This window comes from Schistocerca gregaria, chromosome 6 (genome assembly GCF_023897955.1).
Source record: "Schistocerca gregaria isolate iqSchGreg1 chromosome 6, iqSchGreg1.2, whole genome shotgun sequence".
NCBI classification, from domain to species: Eukaryota; Metazoa; Arthropoda; class Insecta; order Orthoptera; family Acrididae; genus Schistocerca; species Schistocerca gregaria.
In genome coordinates, this window is record NC_064925.1 from 233,091,696 (window position 1) to 233,112,686 (window position 20,991).

General features: G+C 42.2%; 1 protein-coding gene across 1 annotated transcript in view; it reads right to left on the minus strand.

The window, feature by feature from the left end:
• LOC126278980 (protein Njmu-R1-like) overlaps positions 1-20,991 on the minus strand; it is a 97,049-nt gene that overhangs the window by 60,663 nt on the left and 15,395 nt on the right. The window contains exon 2 of the mRNA XM_049979283.1: positions 1,126-1,227. Coding sequence (XP_049835240.1) covers positions 1,126-1,227 — 102 coding nt within the window. The remainder of the gene's footprint in view (positions 1-1,125; positions 1,228-20,991) is intronic.

Sequence of the window (20,991 nt, forward strand, 5' to 3'; positions counted from 1 at the left end):
TGATTTTGTATTTATGACCCTGTATGCACCTGACCGGAAGCCCTGTTCCTTCTGCCACCAAACTTCACTAATTCCCACCATACCTAACTTCATCATATCCTTTTCCTGTTTTAAATCTTCTAACCTACTTGCCCAATTAAGGGCTCTAACATTCCATGCTCTGACCAACAGAATGCTAATTTTGTTTCTCCTGATGGCGACGTCTTCCTCAGTAATGCCTGCCCAGACATGCAAATGAGGAACTAATATACCTGTGAAATATTTTACCCACAAGGAAGCCATCATCATTTAATCATACAGTTGAGCTGCATGCCCTCAGTAGAGCTGCATGCCCTCAGGAAAAAGTATGGTTGTAGTTTGCCCTTGCTTTCACCCGTTCACAGTACCAACACAGCAAGGCCATGTTGGCTGATGTTACAAGGCCAGATCTGTCAATCACTGAGACTGTTGCCCCTGCAATTACTGAAAAGTTGCTACCTCTCTTCAGGAACCACATGTCTGTCTGGCCTCTCAACAAATACCCTTCCATTGTAGTTGCAGCAATGATTTAATTAACCACTGCAACAAAGGAGATGCTTTTCATATGATAAATAATATCTACAGTGCTGATGACATTTAATTTCTTTCTTTTAAATTATTCATGACAATCATTTCTGCTACATCTCTATTCGGTTATCAGCACTTTCTTACTTCACCAGTTCTATTGTTATTTGCATATTCAGTACACTACTGTTGTGTCCTACTCATCTGTTGTGATTCTCTTGTATGTTTCTACAACACTACACCCGTTGCTACATTTGATCTCATTGTCTAGGCTGACTGGTTCTCTGCATGTCAGTGATATATCAGTAAGGTGAAACATACAACTGGGAGGGAGGGAGGGAGGGGGGGGGGGAGGGAGGGAGGGAGAGAACAGATGCACATGTATAATCCTATATTTTAGCTAGCTCTTCACACCCCAAACGTTAGACCTTGTACCAATGGTAAAAGCTGCTGCTGACAGTGTAATTGAAATTAAAACTTGTTTCTAGAAAATGGAGAAGCAATAGTAGAAAGATAAAAAATGGTAATAGGTATGAATAAACCTTCTTTATGTAGTTTTATTAAATTATCAAATTTTCATACCCAAAAGCTTCCTCCTCTGTACTAATTTGTGATGTTCTTTCCTGAATATTTGCTGCTGCTGCTGATGATGATGATGACAATAATGATGTTGTTGCATTTGCCCTGCAACAAAGAATAAGGTCATTACTTTCCAGTTCAAGACACTGACAAATATTCTTCTGATGTTCATTTTTAAAAATCTACATGCTCCTTAATTAAGAGTAAAAATTTGTTTGTGAACATCGTACACTTTCACAAGCTGCAACATCGTTGCGACAAGACACAGTGACACGTATATGTAATAAGTTTCCTTTATTTATGTCTATGGTCACAATCTTTTCTGTTTAACAGATTACCGGTTTCGGTCTTTAATGACCATCATCAGATCTGTCTCATAAAAACAAAGTCCTAATGTTTCACTGACAACATGACTCATGTATGTGATGTGATTTATATGTATTTAACGATGCTGGTGCTGATTCCGCATTTAACAGTTGACCATGCCATTATGGCTGCAGTGCATTAGGACTTTGTTTTTATGAGACAGATCTGATGATGGACATTAAAGACCGAAACCGGTAATCTGTTAAACAGAAAAGATTGTGACCATGGATGTAAATTAAAGGAAACTTATATTACACTTGATTTAAGTTAAAAATCTTCCTCCAAAGTTGTAATTCTAGCACATGTCAATGGTTTACTTATCATTGCAAAATCAGATTACAAGGGTGTGCTGAAAAGTAATGCCTCAAATTTTTTATGTGCAAACTCTTAAGTCTTTATACGCAAAACAAATGTTATTAACTTTCAACATGTTTACTCTTCATGGCTACATATTTATTTCTCAAGATAGTGACCATGGTGACGATCACATTTCTCCCTACAAAAGACCAGTTTGTTGATACTATCACTGTAGAATGTTTGACTTTGTTGACAGAGCCATAACCCCACCTCTGCTTGCACTGCTTCATCACTAGCAAAGCAAAGATCTCGAAGGTATTCTTTAAGTTTGGAAGCAGATGAAAATTGGATGGGGCCAAGTCAGAACTGTATAGAGGACGATCGATGACAATGAACCCCAGTGTTGGATTTTTGCAGATGTCGCAGCATGTTATATTACACACCGCTGTGTTACAAACTATAATTTGGAGCCCGCTAGTGTCAGAGTGCTACAAATATGTTGAAATGAAGTATAGAGGTAAAATGTTAATAATGTTTTTTTAAAAAAAAAAAAACCTCAAGAGTGTTCACATAAAAAAATTTACAGGCATTACTTCCCCCCTTCTGAAATAAACTTTAGTTTCTAGAATGATAGACTTTTAAGTTTCATCATAAACAAGTACAAGGGTAAGCCAAGAAATAAAGAAAATATGGTTGATTAATTGATTAAGGGTGTTAAAGGGATCCTAAACAGAACATTCACAAGTCTTTTCTTCCCTTAACAATCAAGGCATAAAGGATTCCATGATGAGGAAAGGGTGGACAGCCAATTTGATCTTCTGTGGTATCATCTGATGTATAGGATGAAATAAGAAGTGACATAAAGACACCTATTAAAAAGTAATCAAATCTGTTAGGTGGGAGAGCTGCACCAGCCACAAGTAGTAGCAGCTTATCTTGCAGCGTGAGGTCAACTTCCACGTCGACCAGCAGCCACCCATCCGCGCCCAGCTGACTTCAGAAGATTGGCAGAATTCTCAAGTCACAGAACAGTAAAAAATGTAGACAACAACTAATTATGAAAGGAAGGATGACAGCTACAACGGGGTGTGTCCTCTCACCTGAGTACGTTACATTGAGTCTCCCAGGTATGGGTGATACTGGAGTCACTTCAGGAAAGGTGGATTGTAGAACGCCATATGGCCATGGACATTTTTCTTGCTTATAACTTGCTTGAAATGGCCACAGTGCATTATTCCTCATTCCAACCCTCTAAAAGCTGATGAGACACTTTCAATCAAAATTCAGATCCCAGTATCCCATCTCCAAGATTATCGTCTTTGTAGTCTCCTCTGCTAACCAACTGGCAAGCTTGTTCCGTAGAAACCCAATGAGGCTTGGAGTACAAAAGAACAAAAACAAGCTCCCAGTACCACAGAGGTCAGAAAGAAGGTAGTGTATGTTTGAAACTAAAGGCTCCCAAGGATAACCTCGATTTATGGCCTGTAGCCTGCTTACAGAATAACGGCAGATTAAAAAAATTTCAGGAGGTAGAGTGCATGTCTATTGGAGGGTTTCGATAATGGCCAATAATTCTGCTGTAAAAATATTGCAACCAACAAGAACTTCGAGGAACAAACAACAGCAGAGGTCTCTACCATTTTCTTTGGGAGGGTATGACACAGTTGATCTTACGATGATGTTTGCACCATGGCATGGAGTTCAGAAAGGTGAACTGACACGAAGATTCAACAGAGAAAGGCAAAAAGTCAGAGGGAAGAGACTCCAGATGAACTACTATTGAAACAGCAGACCTGGGTCATCTTTTTGGGAGGTGAATCCCCTTCTCAGAGAAAAAGATATGGGGAATCAGTTGTTGAAAGTGGGGACATATATTGCATAATTCAAAAGTAAGTATCTGATTTGTAGAGGAGAAACCCCTGGCCTCTGTCTGGAGACTGTCCACAGGGCTCATTCTAAAGGCACAACTTGTAAGTCATACCTCACCACTGTGTATTGTGTAGTGGCACCACAGTTTAAGATAGGAAAGTTAGATTCGGTGCAACATTTCTGAGCACAGGGGTACGGGCCTGTTGACACTAAGTTACGCTGAGCAGCGGTTGCGAAGTAGAATGGAGGCTACAGGGCCGTTAAACTGCTAGAAGTGTAAATGCAGCAGTTTGCATGGTGCAAGTTACAGGCAGAAGGGGTCCACTGGCATAACCTAGGTGTCGTCAGTAAGTGACTCGGAGTGACGCGTTAGCAAAACAGAGGCACAAAGCCGTTTATAAATAGGTGCGGGTTTCTAACAAGATCCAATTCAAGTGTGGCAGCTCTCCTGGACAGCGGGGCGTGTCACATCACCAGCTACACGCAGCAGCAGACGGGGTGCCAGCACACGGGGTGCCAGTCCACGGCGGGTCATTGGTTCGACCCTCTGAGGCCGACGCTTGTGGTAGCTGTGATCTCAGCTATGCCAGTGAGGAAAGAAGCAGCAGGCCACTCGGTGCCTCCCAGCAGAGCAGCGCTGAGTCAACAGGGAAGAAAACCGTTGAGCCAGCTGCTGGTGCAGCCCTGACAATGCAGTCCTACAAGGCTGATGCACAGCAGCACATTGCACTGGGTCGCTGGGGCACTGACCTCAGCATTGCGGGACCCTGTGACATGTACTGAGGTGAATGGAGCACAGTAGTGGAAACAAACAAATCATTTCAAAAGCTCAGACGAGTCTTAATACGGTGCCTTCTAACTCTTCCTGCTACATTTGGTCAGCCTGATATATTTGGTGGCAGAAGTCACCACTACAACTGGTTATGGTAGTTGTAACACCAATGGGGCCATTGTTCCACAAGCCAGACACCGATAATCCGGTTGAGCTAAGACAAGGGTTTCATCAGGATGCAAGTGGGTGGAGCTGTCTGCACACCAGGTGTTACTGGGGCAACAGAGAGAGTCAAGTTTCAACCAAGACTTTTTTTAAGCTGGCAAACATGTGGTGATCACATCAAACGGGCATGAAATGGAAGCCCCTAAAAGAGAGCTGACTCTATAATACTGAGCAGTTCATTATGAAAGTATACTTCTGGATGTAGATGAACATCCCTGTGTTTGCTGTAGTGCATAACACAGGTTTTGGCAGTGGAAAACTGGAAGCCAAGATTGAGGGCCTGAGACTACACTTACCTTATGGCACCTTGTAAGTTTTCAGCAACATTCATTGTGGAAGAATTGAAGTACATACAAAAGTTATTGACATATATGGACATTGAGACAACACACTTCTTAGCCTCTGTGAACCTATGAATTGCCAAAAATAAAATTAAAAATTAAAAAAAGGAAAAGATAAAGAAAGAAAGAATGGACTGCATTATCCTCTGTAGAGCTAGAATCTCTTGTGTATGAACAATACTGGAATACTGGGGGGGGGGGGGGGGGGGAGGGGGGGGGGCTGTGAAGCGAGAGAGAGAGAGAGAGAGAGAGAGAGAGAGAGAGAGAGAGAGAGAGAGAGAGAGAGAGAGAGTGAGTTCTGGTTAAAAAATTGGGAGGGAGCCTAAACTTATATTATGTGTAAGGAAGTGACAATGCTGTGAGGTGGAACAGGTCTTTCGTAAGTAAAAGAAAACAGCTATGAGGTGTTGGCAATGCATAAAATTTTCTTATAGCTGACATCGGCTGAATTAAACTGTCAGTTGTGGGCAAGCTCTCCTGAAATCCAAACGGGGAGTTGGCCAAAAGACGCCTTGTCTCAAGAGACATACATAGCTTCTCATTTACAATTTGTTCAAACAACTGACACAGAATATTCTTGAGACTGGAGTGTCTACTGGGTTAAGAATTCATTCCCATAAATGACACAGTTAACAACTGCAAGAACGTGCTGTCAGGAATCCACGGAGCAGTGTTGCAGCATTTGAGTGTGTATTATATTGCGTCACAGTGTTGTGTCTTGGCTAAGGCCAAGTGCTGAGGAGTTTTATGTCACACTACTTCTTAAAAAAAAAAAAAAAAGCATAGTGATTACAAAGGGTTGGATCCATGTTTCATGGATCCAAGTTTGGTAAAGAGCACTGCACACTGCTGGAAACAATGATATTGTAGTTGTCTGAGTTCCTGTAGGCAGTGCAAAATAATCTTAACAATTTTGCTGGATGATGGCTGTAAGTGTACCCATGGGTGGCAGGAAGGAAGTGAGAGAAAATATTTTGTGTGTGTGTGTGTGTGTGTGTGTGTGTGTGTGTGTGTGTGTGTGTGCGCAGGGGGAGGCAAAAGTTCAATGCAGCTAGGCCCACTGGATCTACTTTTACATTTTTTTCCCTTGTCTTCTCTTTATTTTTTTGGTTTCCTTATGAGCTTTATCTCTGGTTAGGTGTCAGGGGGAATGCGGGGGGGATTCAGGCCATGAATCTGTATGAAAGGTCTGGTGAACTGTTCTGCAGGCCATAATATGTGCCTCTGCCAATCAGTGGCTGACAAAGGACCATGAGGCAGTATTAGTCTGATGAGTATGTCCAGAGGAAGACAGTCCCACATGGCAGGGAATGTCAGTTGATTAGTCAGGGGGAGCTGAACTGGAGACAACTATACAGATATAGCAGGAACATAGGGGGGAAGATATCATGGACTTTCACGAAGAGATGTACTCAGGTAGCCACCAGCACCCAGAATTTCAGGGGATGTGGATATCTTCAGCCTCACAACAGACAGGGGCTTATCACCATGTTTGCAGAGTTTGCTGCCATTTGAGCTGGATATAGGCATTCATATGCTTTCTTTGTGTCAAAACAAAAAAGATAGTCAAATTTTTTGTACTCCTGTATTTTTATTTCCTTCTTTAAATGGAGCTATTCAAACACCAAGGGAAAGATGATCTCTACAGTTGATACATACCAGTGGTTGGCTGCACAGAGTGTTCTCATGCAGCAGCTGTCTGCAGTGTCCACAGATGGCATCATTTGTGCAACATAAAGACATATTCCAAAATCCAAACACGTAAAAAACAGCAAGGACAACTCAACATACAGCTTTACATTGAAGTGGTAAATTATTGCCAAATTGAAGCTACATATTGATACAAGTAAATCTTTGCCTTTGACAGTTTGTAGTACGAGTTTAAAGGGTGAGGATGGAGTACAAGCTATGTGTGTTTTGATAGCATGTTGGTTGATACTGTTTTGTACTGTGAAGTGAAATGACTGAAAATATATCTGTTCAACAACAACTAGTCCACCAGTGTTCCTATTATTATTTAAAAACAAAAAAAATGAAGTTAAGTGTCCTCCAGATCACTATATAAAGTTGCATTTCAGAATGTACTACGAGCCTACAACTTACTATAAAGGAGACGAATAAAAGATGAGTATTATGAAAACTGTTTATATAAGTTCTACCATTGCTACCTGTCGCTGCAGTGTGTCACTAACTCAGCATGCCAAGCATTGTGAAAATGTGACCAGCTGCCCCAACTATTAAATTACTTCAAAATTAATAAATTGACTTTGGGCCACAAGAGTGTGGTGATGGTCAGACTCAAAGCCAAAATAAAAGCACCTATACTTGCTCTGTCATCTTTTGGGCCTCACAGGATTTGGCAATTGAAATTGACATTCCACTGTTCCAAGTTTGCACACAGCTCTTCAGCACTCTGCATTGTGAAGTCATGATGGAAAAATCACACCCTGGACTCGAGTGATGGTGATGAATGATGGTGATGAGAAGGTCACTGTACTTCTCACAGGAAAGAAATGCCTTATTACTCTGAAGGGTTAGCAACTTTAACCAGTATGGAGGGTTTTCACATTTTGCTGATTGATATTTCAACAAAGAAAAACAGTTTTTCTGTCAACAAACAATGTATGGAGGTAGTACTTTTTACCATTTCTTTTGTATCTACTTTCCTCTTGTGGTGCGCCCTGGGACAGAAAAGTCTTGAGGTCATACTTTCCAGCACTGAAATGGTCTGTTCTCTTCAGTGAGACTGCTGTCTTGTGGACCCTAATATGGGAAAGTTTGATTCTCTTCATTGCAGACTATCTAACTGAGAGCTCTCTCATGTGCAGCACCCTGCCATAATAATAACTGCCTGGCAGGGAAACTGTTGCCCAGAGTCCCTGAACACCAGACTTAATTAACACATATCCCTTGGCACACATGCGTTTTTTTTTTTTTTTTTTTGGCACATTGTCAGGTGCTAGAGTGTGCAGGTACCTGACAACCCCTGCAATGGACTGGTAAATGTGTTCGAATTCAATTCACTCACACATGAAGAGCTCAAGGTACAGTTGCTTAAGGGGTGGAATATGCACTATGTTGGACAATCTTCCCTGCACAACTTTAAAATTTTGGAAGAACTAAGATCAAATCTGGAAGCAAGGATCAAATAAAAGTAACTAACTACAATCAGGGTCCTATAGAAATGCCAGTTTGTCAACAAGGAAACCATCTGAAAGATCAAGTCAGACAAAAGGTTCAGTAAAATAGTATGACTGTCATACCCAAAAGCAAGGAGTAGTCCAATGGCCTGGGGCCCAATGCTCACCATGCATCTACTCACAAAAGAGTAGTGAGTACCATGGAAGTAATCTGGGTTCAAAACTCAGTTGTATAACAGTTTTAACCCGCCACATTTTTAATAAATGCAGCCTATAGTCTGCGTTGACAAACAGAATTCATTATCTGTTCCCTCCAACATTTTGTACTGGATTGAAGTGTGTACCTATCACATACACAAGTATTAATACCATTCATACATCAATGCCATATACAGCACACACAATAAAAGCATTTTCTGTTTTTTCTGCAGTATTCACGTTAACAAATATTTTCTCCTTTTAATACAGTTTATAAGTTTACATTTAGATGTCTGAATGAAAATTAGTATTCATAGTCCACAATCAGCATGCAATTGTTTCAGTTAAGTAACTGAGATAATTCTTTTGTATCACAAGAATCAAAGTATCCCTAACAACATAGCTAATTAAGTGTTAGTAGTAGCAAACTACTAAACTTTTGAAGTAATGAATAATGAGCCAACTAAAAATACTATGACAGTTGATGGACAGGGCTTGAGCTTGTAACTCTGAGTTATCCATGCAACAACTTGATGGTTTAGACCTGCAGCAATAGAATCAACCACACACGCCAAGAGTAGCAGCCGTTTCTGTTTCTATGTGGTATTTCGTTTAGTCTTTGTTCTCACAGGCTACCGTGAACAAGTGACTAGTATTTGTGTGACTTCCTATGTGGACTAGTATTAATTAACTTATTCTATTGTTTGTGACATTTTTCAGGTATTCATATTGTGAGAGTATTAATTAAGTCTGAATTTCATGAGTCTTGCAAATAGTATTTGAAAAGTCTGTGAAGTGCAACCATGGGGTTGAGTTCATGAGCCATCAGCAGAATTATACAAGTGAGGATGACCTTAGGCACATTCATGAGAAAGCCCCTCATATTAATGTCAAGATCGTGTCAGTCTTTGGGCAGGATAATATGGCCTGGATGAAGTGCTCTGTGGAATGTGTTAATGCAGAGCTCAGAAAATTGCTCAGGGGGGGATGAACATTAAACATGGATGTGACTGATGCATCATCTCTCATTCAGTTGCATAATACACAGAATGCTTTACATCTGAATTCTTCTGGTATGAGGCTAGATGCTTTGCTAATTGCTAGAAGCATTCAGTCTGAAAAATCCCACTGATATCCAATGTGTTCACTAAGACTGCTTTGGAGTAAATCCATTTGAAAGACAGAGCTACATTATAAATATAGTTACAGCTGTGTGTATGGTCGACTGACAGAATGATAGCACAAATCTTTATTTACAATCAACATTTTTATTTTTCTCAGTTTGGTTCTCTATACAAAGGAACTGTGTTTCAATGTAGATCTGTGCCAAGACTTGGGCTGGTTCGGCAGTGGTTACCACTGGATATTGTGACCAACGCATGCCTTGTTCTCATGCACAAGCTGATGATGTGATGCTTAGATGGACATCGCTGATGAAGATACACTTCCAACATACCCTCTACCAATAATCAAAGGGGAGCGAATGGTCAAGTGGGAGCTGCAGAGCAGGCTGATGACAGTAAGCCACAAGCAATTTGGCACTCCTTAGCAGCCCGATCAGATGTTCCTCTCTCTCCCTCCCTCCATCAAGCAGTATGTCCCTCAGTCTGTTACTGTCCACAGCGTCACCACTTGTATCCCTTAGAGGTAGACATCTGGAATAAACCTGGCACAACAACCAGTTTTTGAAATTCAATACATTGTTGTCTTTTATCATTCCCTCAAATTTATCCACTCCAGGGTACCCACATCTGGCAGTTGCCTTGCTCTAGTCAAGTCTTGAACAGTTGAAAAAGCTACTAGAAAAAATGGCCCTGGTAGGAATGGTTACAGTTTGTAAGGGGGTGAGGATGCTACACCTGGAGGTATGAAGGATTTTAATTTTTGGAAGACAAATGGCAATTTTATGCATATATAATATAAAAAATTAGAGATATGACCCCATAAAAAAACCTTTGCATTACCAACTGTTAAATCATTGTCTCGAAAAAAGAAGAAACACTTTACTATACTTTATTTTTTCCTTTGGCAGAGAACTAGGGTGGGACGGGGAGGGGGAGGCACCCCCCTCCTTAGCCCCAGGCATGTGTGCTCTTGTGCTGCACCCAGTAATAAACAAACAAAAATTTATGTATTAGATCTATTTGTGCAGACAGTGCATGTATCACCAACAGGTGTTAGTTTCAAATATACAACTGCAAAGGAGATTAAAAAATTCATCACATCAATAAGAAGTACTGGTTAACTGGATAGAGATAATGAGTCACTAAAAAAGTTTTCTATGGCCAGCATGCAGCCATATAAATATTATTTTTTATATAAATAAAATAGAAAGAAACTTCCACATGGGAAAAATATATTAAAAACAAAGATTCCAAGACTTACCAAGCGGGAAAGCGCCGGCAGACAGGCACAATGAACAAAACACACAAACACACACACAGAATTACTAGCTTTCGCAACCGATGGTTGTTTCTTCAGGAAGGAGAGGGAAAGACGAAAGGATGTGGGTTTTAAGGGAGAGGGTAAGGAGTCATTCCAATCCCGGGAGCGGAAAGACTTCCCTTAGGGGGAAAAAAAGGACAGGTGTACAATCGCGTACACACACACACGCACACATATCCATCCGCACATGTGCTGTAATGTTAGCTGATGACAAGGATACTGATCAAGGGTCCAAACCATAACCTATATGCCAAATTGTGACAAACTGAGAATCTTATAATTGTAGATATTAATACCTGTTGTCCTATGCTTCTCAAAGAGTGATCTAAAAATATACACAGTCCAGTCACATTAATGTGGCCACCACCTATGTTTGATGTCAACATGCAACAACCGCTCATGGACAAGAAAAGCAGCACTAGTTATTGAGAATATATAAAGCATATCGGGGGGATGTGGAAAATAGTGCAGTTGTTGTTGTAATGTGCAAATGGAGCGATTTGTCTGACTTCCAAATGGGCATGATCACTGGCATTCAGCCCAAGAGTGGAGGCATTTCCAAAATGGCTAGGTTTATAAACTGTTTGCATAGTGCCATGGTAAAAGTATCCTAAACTAGTGCCAAGGCAACTGTGGTGCAGCATGACCCATAGAAGACATGAGTGAACAGTAGCTGCAGAGATGTGTGTGGATGAATAAATATGCAACTGGCTGCTTAGATAAACCAATGGGCTACCAACAGTGTCTCCTCAATGACCACGAAGTGAACATTGCTGACTATGGATCTCTGGAGCAGGCACTTCGTTCATCCATCCATGCTGACTGCTGTTTGTCAGTTGGTTTTGGTTCTGTTATGCTTTAGGGCGCAAAAACAACTGGGGTCACACACACTCAAGTCAAAACGATAGAAAATGAAGACAGAGAGGAGTTAAAAAATGACTACATATCAGTTCCAATTGACCTAATATAGAAGACAGTATAAACAGGCACGTGGAAAAGGGCTAAAAAATACACCATACAGAAACAGAGGTCCAAAACTAAAAATTAAATGGTCAGTGCCATAAGGTTTTGGCACATAAAAAGTAAAACCTGATCAACAGCTCGCGCATCATTTGCTAAAATGGCCCATAACTCAGACGGCAAACCCAAATGGAAATGTAAAAGGTTAAAAAATGGACATTCCATCAGGAAGTGGCAGACAGTTAAAACTTAGGCGAAATATGTACAAAGTGGTGGGGTAGTGCCACTTATCAAATGACAATGACTAAAAAGGCAATGCCCAATACGCAGCTGAGTTAAAATAACCTCCTCCTGGCGGTAGGGCTGAGAGGAGGTCACCCAAGCCGCTGGAAGAGGCTTAATAAGCCGGAGCTTATTCCTGCAAAGGGAGGACCATTGGCGATGCCAAAGGGACACCACCTCCTGACAGACAGCAACACAAAGATCATTGAAGGGAACATAGGTACCCGCGGGCTGAGGTACAAGAACTGCAGCTTTAGCAGCAGTGTCAGTAGCCTTGTTTCCTCGCAGACCGACATGCCCAGGAACTCTCAGAAACATCACACTGGCTCCATCAAGAGTGAGCAAGTGACAGTTTTCCTGGACCCACTGCACTAAGGGATGGGTGGGCGGTGTACAGCACAGATAGACTATGAAGGGCGCTGTATGATTCTGAGCAGAGGGCACAATTGAAAATGCTGTGTCACCATATGTACTGCGTGGCCTGATACGAGATGAAGAGCTCGGCCATAAATACTGAGGAGAGGGCCGGAAGCTGATAATGAAAGACACGGTTGCTAATGACAAAGGCACATCTGACCCCACTATCAGTCTGAGAGGCATCAATGTGTACAAAGGTACTGTCATGAATTTCCATGCGAAGGTCGTGAAACTGAAGGCGATAGACTGAGGCTGGAGTAGTGTCCCTAGGAAGCAAATGAAGGCCAAGGTCAACATGGGCTACTTCGCTAAGCAAAGGAGGGGAGAGGTTCACACCCACCGGGGAAGGTGCAGATTGTGTGAAGTTAAGCGACTGTAGCAAGTGCTGAAAGCATACTCCAGGAGGTAACACAGGAGAAGGATGAGACCCATACTGACGATCAAAAGAATCATTACGAAAGGAGGCATAGGATGGGTGGCCACGCATGGCACACAAATGGCATGCATACCTGCTGATGAGAGAGTCACAGTGGTACAACAGTGGTAGTTCAGCAGCTTTAGCATACAGGCTCTCAAACGGGCTGGTGTACAAGGCGCCCATTGCCAAATGGATGCTACGATAGTGGACAGTGTTGAGATGGCATAAGAGCAACGGGTGTGCACACACATAAAAAAAGCACACATAGTCAAGTTTAGAACGGACAAGGAACTGGAACAAATGGAAGAGAGTGGTTCGATCGGTACCCCAGGAAGTACCATTAAGGACATGTAGGACATTGAAGAACCACTTACAGCGGGCAACCAGGGAAGACACATTGGATGATTAACAGAGTTTCCTATCAAGCATGAGCCCCAGGAATTTCGTAATTTCAATGAACAGAAGGCTCAAGATTTAAAGATGGTGGGAGAAATCACTTGCGTCGCCATAAATTCATACAGACAGTTTTGTCAGTGGAAAAGCGTAAGCCACTGTCGAAGCTCCAGGAGTAAAGACAACCATGACATTGCTGAAAATGCTGCTCAGTGAGACAGGTCTGTCGAGAAGTGCAATAAATGGCAAAATCGCCTACAAAAAGGCAGCTAGAGATTCCCAGTGGGAGACGAGCCATGATAGAAAAATGGTTCAAATGGCTCTGAGCACTATGGGACTTAACATCTGAGATCATCAGTCCCCTAGAACATAGAACTACTTAAACCTAACAAATATAAGGACATCACACGCATCCATGCCCGAGGCAGGAATCAAACCTGCAATCGTAGCGGTCTCAGCGGTTCCAGACTGAAGTGCCTTGAGCCGCTCGGCCACAACGGCCGGCCAGGCCATGGTAGCGTTAATGGTGATAGCAAAGAGGACGATACTCAGGATGGAGCGCCGAAGCAAGTCAGAACCCACACGCACTCTAAAAACTTGATCTTTTAAAAATGCCTGAAGGAAACAGGGCACGTAGCTGTGTAAGTCACGTGTGTAAAGAGTACGGAGAACACCAGTTCTCCAGCAGGTGCTGTAGGCCTTCTCCAAATTGAAAACATGGCCACAGTCTAGGATTTACACAGTAAATTGTGAGACTTGAGCCACCATACCAGCCAGGCATGAATCATACATTCCATAACCTTGCAAATGCAGCTGGTAAGGCCAGATGGGGTAGTAGCTCAAAGGAAGGTTTTTATCCTTACCAGTCTTAGTTATGGGTATGACGGTGGCTTCACACCAATGTCGGAGAAATGCGCCCTCTGCTCAAATGCGGTTGTATGTACTAAGCAGAAAGTGTTTGCCCATAAGAGGAAGATGCTGCAACATCTGAATGTGGATGGCATCCCGTGTCTTGGAGCAGAGGATCAGGATGAACTGAGAGAATGATCGAGCTCCCTCATAGTAAAGGCAGCATTGTAACACTCATGATTGAGAGAAGAGAAAGGTATCGCCCGAGCCTCCTCCGTTTGTTTCCAATAGAGGAATAGATGGTGATTGTGAGAAGAGATCGAAACTTAAGCAAAAGGGTGGTCCAAGCTGTTGCAGATAGAAATAGGGTCCACGATAACATCAGCTGCTATTGTGAAGCTGGAAATGGGGAATGGATTTTGGTCCCAGAAAGCTATCCCGAAGAATGCAACGACACTTTGTACGCACCTGTTTATAACGAATGCAGTTTGCCACCATGGAATGATGGTTAAAAATGCGAAGAGCACGTCTCCATGCATGAATTGCTTCATGGCATGTTTCAGGCCACCAAGGGATGGGGATACAATGTGGTAAAGAGGAAGTCTTAGGAATGGAACGTCTGCAACAGTAAGGATAACTTTGGTGAGATAGTCCACCTGGTCATTACAACTGGGGAAATCTTGTTCTTCGAAGGTCACCAAGGAGGAGTAAAGCTGCCAGTCAGCCTTAGTAAGCTGTCATTCGGGCATGCACACGGATAGGGTAGGAGTCAGCAAACGGAGAGCACATGTGAAATGGTCGCTCAGGTAGGTGTCTGAAAGAATGGACCACTCAAGACAATGAGCAAGCTGGGCAGTGCAAAAGGATAGGTGCAAATGGGAATAGATGTGCGAGGAGTTGGAAAGGAATGTGGGTGCTCCAGTGTACAGGCAGAAGAGGCTAAGTTGGTTAAGAAGGTCAGCCAAGAGGGCACCTCTCTGACAGGTCCTGGGAGAACCCCAAAGGGGATGATGCACATTAAAGTCACCGAGTAGCAAAAATGTGGGAGGTAGCTGCCCAATAAGGTGAAGGAAGTCTGCCCTGGTGACATCGAATGATGGAGGGACATAAATGGTACAGAGGGAAAAAGTCAGGCGGGGAAGGAAAAGGCGAACTGCAACAGCTTGATGATGGGTTGACTATGGATGTCAACCCATATGAGCAGCATGACACTCCCATAAGATAGAATGCTGACCTCAGGGGGAAGGTCAAAACCAACCGGTAAGTAATGTTAAAGCTCAAAGCGGTCATGAGGGCACAATTTTGTTTCCTGAAGGCACAGTACAAGGGGATCCGTGGGTTCCACAGAAGCATCGGCATACTTGTGCGGTCGGTCTGTGGAGTCCAACGGTGGAAGACGATTGGTGGTGCGCGCCGGCAATACAGAGGCCAGCCGGCCTAGGGTACCACGTGGTGACACCGTCAAAGAGGACTTTCAAGTTGGCAAAGGAGAAAACCATTTGCCTTTGGTGGATTTCTTCGAGCCCTTCCGGTTAGAGGAGACACGGTTGTTGTTTAGCTGGAGAGACGGAGGAAGTCTTCACGGGAGTAGTCCTTCTGTCTTTTCTGGCCTAACGGTTGTGCAGCTGGGGGCTTCGCCCCTTGAGGTGAGAGTTGACAGCTTGTTCCACAGCTGGACGGCGGGATGGTGATGCTACCTTGACACTGGACGATTTCACAACTCAGATCTGAATTGGAGGTTACATGTCTCTGTGGCCATGTCCTTCATGGAGCGAGGGGTAACAATAACAGAACTATAGGTGCCAGAGGGGGAATGCAGGGTTTGCGACTAGCCAGTAATTTGTGAGGGACTGTGTAAGGCACCTTTTCCTTTACACGAATCTGCTGAGCAGCCCGCTTGTCAAGATACATAGGACAATCCCGAGAGGAGGTGGCATGGCCGCAATGGCAGTTGATACAGTGGGGAGGAGGAGTTGAAAAATAACCCTCATGCACATCCCTACCACAGGTGACACATTTGGCTGGGTGTTGACAAGATGTAATAGTGTGGTTGAAATGGTGACACTGGTAGCAACACATCAGGTTCGTTGTGTATGGCCGGACTGTGATAATTTCATAGCCTTCTTTGATCTCGGATGGAAACACCACTCTACCAAAGATGAGAAAGAGAGTGCGGATGGGCACTAAGGAGGAATCAACCTTTCTCATTACATGATGGACAGCAATGACACCCTGATCAGAGAGGTAAGATTGAATTTCAGCAAGGGTTAGACCGTCGAGCAGCCTGATGTAAACTACACCACCAGAAGAATTCAAAGTTCTATGGGCCTCGACATGAACAGGGTAACCAACAAGAACCAAGGCAGCAAGCAGTTGTTGTGCCTGAGAATCAGAAGTGGTCTCCAAAAGTAAAGTGTCATTCCATAAACGAGAGCAGGATTTCACAGGGACAGCAACTGCATCAACCCCTTTCTGAATAATAATTGGATTGACCGTGGCGAAGGACTGACTGTCTCCAGTACGTGAGACCACAAGGAAAAGTTGTGAAGTGGGAAGGGCCTTTGAATCAATAGCCTCATTATGTTTATGTTTTGTAGACACTGAGTGGGAAGATAATTGACTCATCACAAGGAAATCCCCCGTCATTGCCAGCATCTCTGAAGGCATGCTCCTTCCAACTTGAGCCCCTTCACAAGGGGGCACAGCCACCTTAGATGATTATTCACACCTCAGGTAACATCTCCAGAACAACTGACATAGGGACCAATCGGCTCAGGCAATCACCCCTCCCTGGACCTGGCCTGTACCAGGGGGTATGAGCGAACCCTACCTGTTGACGCGAGACTGGGAATTACGCTTTACCCAGTCACCTGTTATGCATCAGATGCATGGGTCGGCCTTCAGGGGTGCCCAGGGAGGAAGCAAAAAAAGAGGATCCTCAACGCCAAAGTGGAGGAACGAGAGGAGAAGGGAAACAAAGAAAAGAAAAGGGAGCCAAAAACAAAGGTGAGGCTGTTTGCACATCAGCAACAGAACGCAGAACATTCCCAATAATACCCAAGACATGTTATACAAGGGAGGGGAAAAAGAATAGCAAGAGGATAGACATGCAGCATGGAAGGGAAAAAATGCGGCACAAGATGGCCCTGTGGTAGCCAAGCACAAGCCCCCCAAAGATTGGCGAGCCCCCTGGGAAAGCTGTTTGTCAGTGAGAAAGACTGGAATTTGCATGCCAGTTCCACAATTTGACATCCAAAGAGTGGCCTTTCCAGATGAATCACGTTTTATGCTCCACTGAACAGATGGGCTTGGATTATAAGAAGGGGCCAGGCCAGAGGAAAGGGCAGTATGGTTGAGAAAAGCTTTAATGGTATTTCCTGGGTGATCTCATCATTCTGGAAGGCACGATGGAGATGCATCTATCCTTGAGGACCGTGTCCTCCATTACATGCAGTTTGTTTTTCCTTAGCACGACGGCATCTACCAGCAGGGCAATGCATGCACCATACTTGGGGGTCTGAAGAGCACCAGCACAAGTACACTACAGCCCCTGTTCATCAACCTTCTCAGATTTAAATCCAATGACGAAAATCTGCGACCACCTGGATCAGGCTGTTCACACCATGGATCCCCAGCTCAGAAACATAATGCAGCTGGTGATGGCACTGGAATCGGCATGGCTTCATATCCCTGTTGATACCTTCTGGAACCTCATTTATCCTCTTGCTACACATCTCGCAGTGGTCTCCACTACAAAAGGTGGATTATTCAGTCTTTGGACAGGTGATTGTATTAAAGCCACTGGACAGTGTACATGGTATGTGATTTGCCATAGAACCTAACATTGTGCCACTGCTTTCATATCTCAGATGTGATAATCTTGGCAAGCATTATATTGTTTTAAGTATGGAAGTAGTCATGAGTCAATTCACTTTAAAAGTCAAGTATTACACTGTGTTTACTGCAATAGAAAAACCATGCATGGAGGGATGAAAACTGTCCAGAATACCTCAAACAGTACTGAGTTAACAACACAGTATTTTGTTTAATAAAGTGGAGAAATGTACAAGATGCGGGTCTTATGCAGCAGTGGCAGGAGACCATAATAGAGATCTGTATCAGGCACATGATTTACCACCATCACAAAATAAGCAGCATAGATTCACAACAGTAATCAAAACTTCTTGGCCTATATCTACATTCAGTCACTCATTGTGAGAATAAATGTACCTGCAATTCACAATAGGAATCAGAAGCTCCATTAGCTGATAAAAGAATGTCAATGAGTATTCAGATAGTGCAGTGGAATACATGAGAAAGTTTCACAAAGTAATTACGTCTGAAAAAATTTCAGTAGTACCACTTTTGGAGACCTGGTTTGAATGTGAAATAAATCAATTTTTAAAGGATTTTGTGCAGTTAGGGATGATAGATCTGATAGAAGAGGTGCTGCTGCAGTGCTAATATGAGAAACAGTTGAACAGTTGGCCTTAACAAAAAAAAAAGAAAAAAAAGAAAATTAAAAAATGTTGGCACCATAGTAAGTAATGACATATCAACTAGTAGCCATAGAAGTAATTACATTTACAGGCAATTTTATTATTGTTTCTGTTTACTAGCCACCACCAGTAATAATGATGTACTATTAACACATCAACTTGTCAAGAGTTACTGTTTCCATTTATCATCTGTGGAAATTTCAAACATATCACACGACTTAGTGTTGCGCAACAAATGATGCAGGTGGGACGATACTGATGGCGCTCATGGATACTTACAACCTAGAGGTACTGCATGATGGAAATGCAAGCATAATCACCAGTATGCATAAAAGACAAAAACTAATGATATCACAATGTGTTCCATAAATGCCGGGAAAGTTTTAAACATCATATTAAAATGTGTTTGACTGATTTCATGCAAATAACTAACTGGTCAGTTAACTAGCGTTCATTGGGCTTAGGCCATCTTGGGGCAGAAATTACAATAGCTATGCCCACAGAATCCACGAATGTTGAATACCCAAGCAGCAAATCGAGGATATCACATGCAGACTAGACACTGTGTACTGATGTTATCCAGGAGAAAATAAGGTATTCAGATATATAATAAAAACTCAATAAGCATTAATTTAAAACAATAATTTGTGGAGCTGTAGTCCAGGAAAATGAAACCATCTGGTTATTATTAACCTCCTCCATACAATGAAATTCTTAATACTCACAAGCTGTAGCTAAGAGAAAAAAATACATTTAAACTATTATATGAATATATATAAAGCTGTGTGTATGGCCAGGACCTACTCTCACATATGCCTGGATTGAGTTCAAACAAATCTGGCACAGAAACAGTAGGCTTTACAGGTACAAGCACTATAGGATTTATAATCTCCTCATATTAACAGGAGCGAGGCACACGCAAAAACACATTTTTCCAGCCCCTGGCATACTGGCTGCTCTGCACAACAGGTATGTTGTGTGGGAACAGTACCAGCCTGCCCAATCGATCTGCTTTGCACGACAACCTACTTATCAGCAGGGACTGATGACCTCAGCAGTTTGGTCCCATTAAGACCTTACCACAAATTTCCAAAAAACTCATCAGGCTCAAGAAATGGTTTTCTGGGCCCCGATATATAGGCTGCTCAGCATGTCAGGGGTGCTGCGATGGAATAGTATCAGCCTGTTTTACTGACCTGCTTTGCATGGTGGCTTATACGTCAGAGGCAACTAAATGATTTTCAAGCCCCTGATGTGTAGTCTGCCCTGCATGACAGGTGTGCTGTGTGATTAGTATTGATTAGTCAGTTAATTACTTCTAGGGATCATTTTGCACAACACATTGTAATGATGTAGAATGAATCATTCTATGTTCACATTGTAATTTAATTTATATGTTGATCTTAAAATTTATAATTTTTTTCCACAAAGAAGAAAGATATACAGGTGTTATGCGTTAGTAAGTCCTTCCCACAACCTTCTACACATTACATTAATAGAAGTTCTACAGAATGGAGGAGCTGTCAAGGAGAATCTTTCTCAGACTGTTCTCAAATTTTACTTTGTCATCTATCAGGCATTTTATATCACTGGGTAAGTGACAAAAATTTCTGATGCAGCATTATGCACACTTTTTTGTGCTAAAGACATACTTAAGTATGAAGTAATGAATGTCACTTTTCCGTCTGGTATTGTTATTATGTACATAATTGTTCCTTTTTAACTGTAGTGGATTATTTACAACAAACTTTGTAAGGGAATAAATATAGTGTGAAGCAGAAGTCAGAATGCCCAACTCCTTAAACAAATGTCTACAAGATGATTGAGGGCGAGCACCACATATTATTCTTACAGCACATATTTGTGCAATGAAGACTCTCTTTCTTAAAGATGAGTTACCCCAGAACATTGTTCCATATGCCATTACAGAATGAAAATATGCAAAATATCTCAACTTACTGATTTGTCTCTCCCCATGATTTGCATTGATTCTAGGTGCAAATATGGCTGAATGAAATTGTTTCTAGAGTTAGAAAATGTGATTTTTCAATTTAAATTCTCACTGATATGGACACCTAAGAATTTTGAAGCTTCCAACCTATTTTATCATTTCCTCACCATGTGTTACACTTATCACTGGTGTAGTACTCCTATATATGCGGAACTGAATATGTTATATCTTTTGAAAATTGAGGGCGAGATCATTCACAAGAAAAAACAGGCAATGATACTTTTAAGAGCTTTGTTTACCATTTCTTCTGTTTCTATATCTATGCTTAGATCGATTACAATCTAGTGTCATCTGCAAAATGAACTAATTCTAATATACATATTAGATGGAAGATGGTTTACATAATTGTATTAGGGTAAATAGGACCTAAGACTGAACCTTATGGAA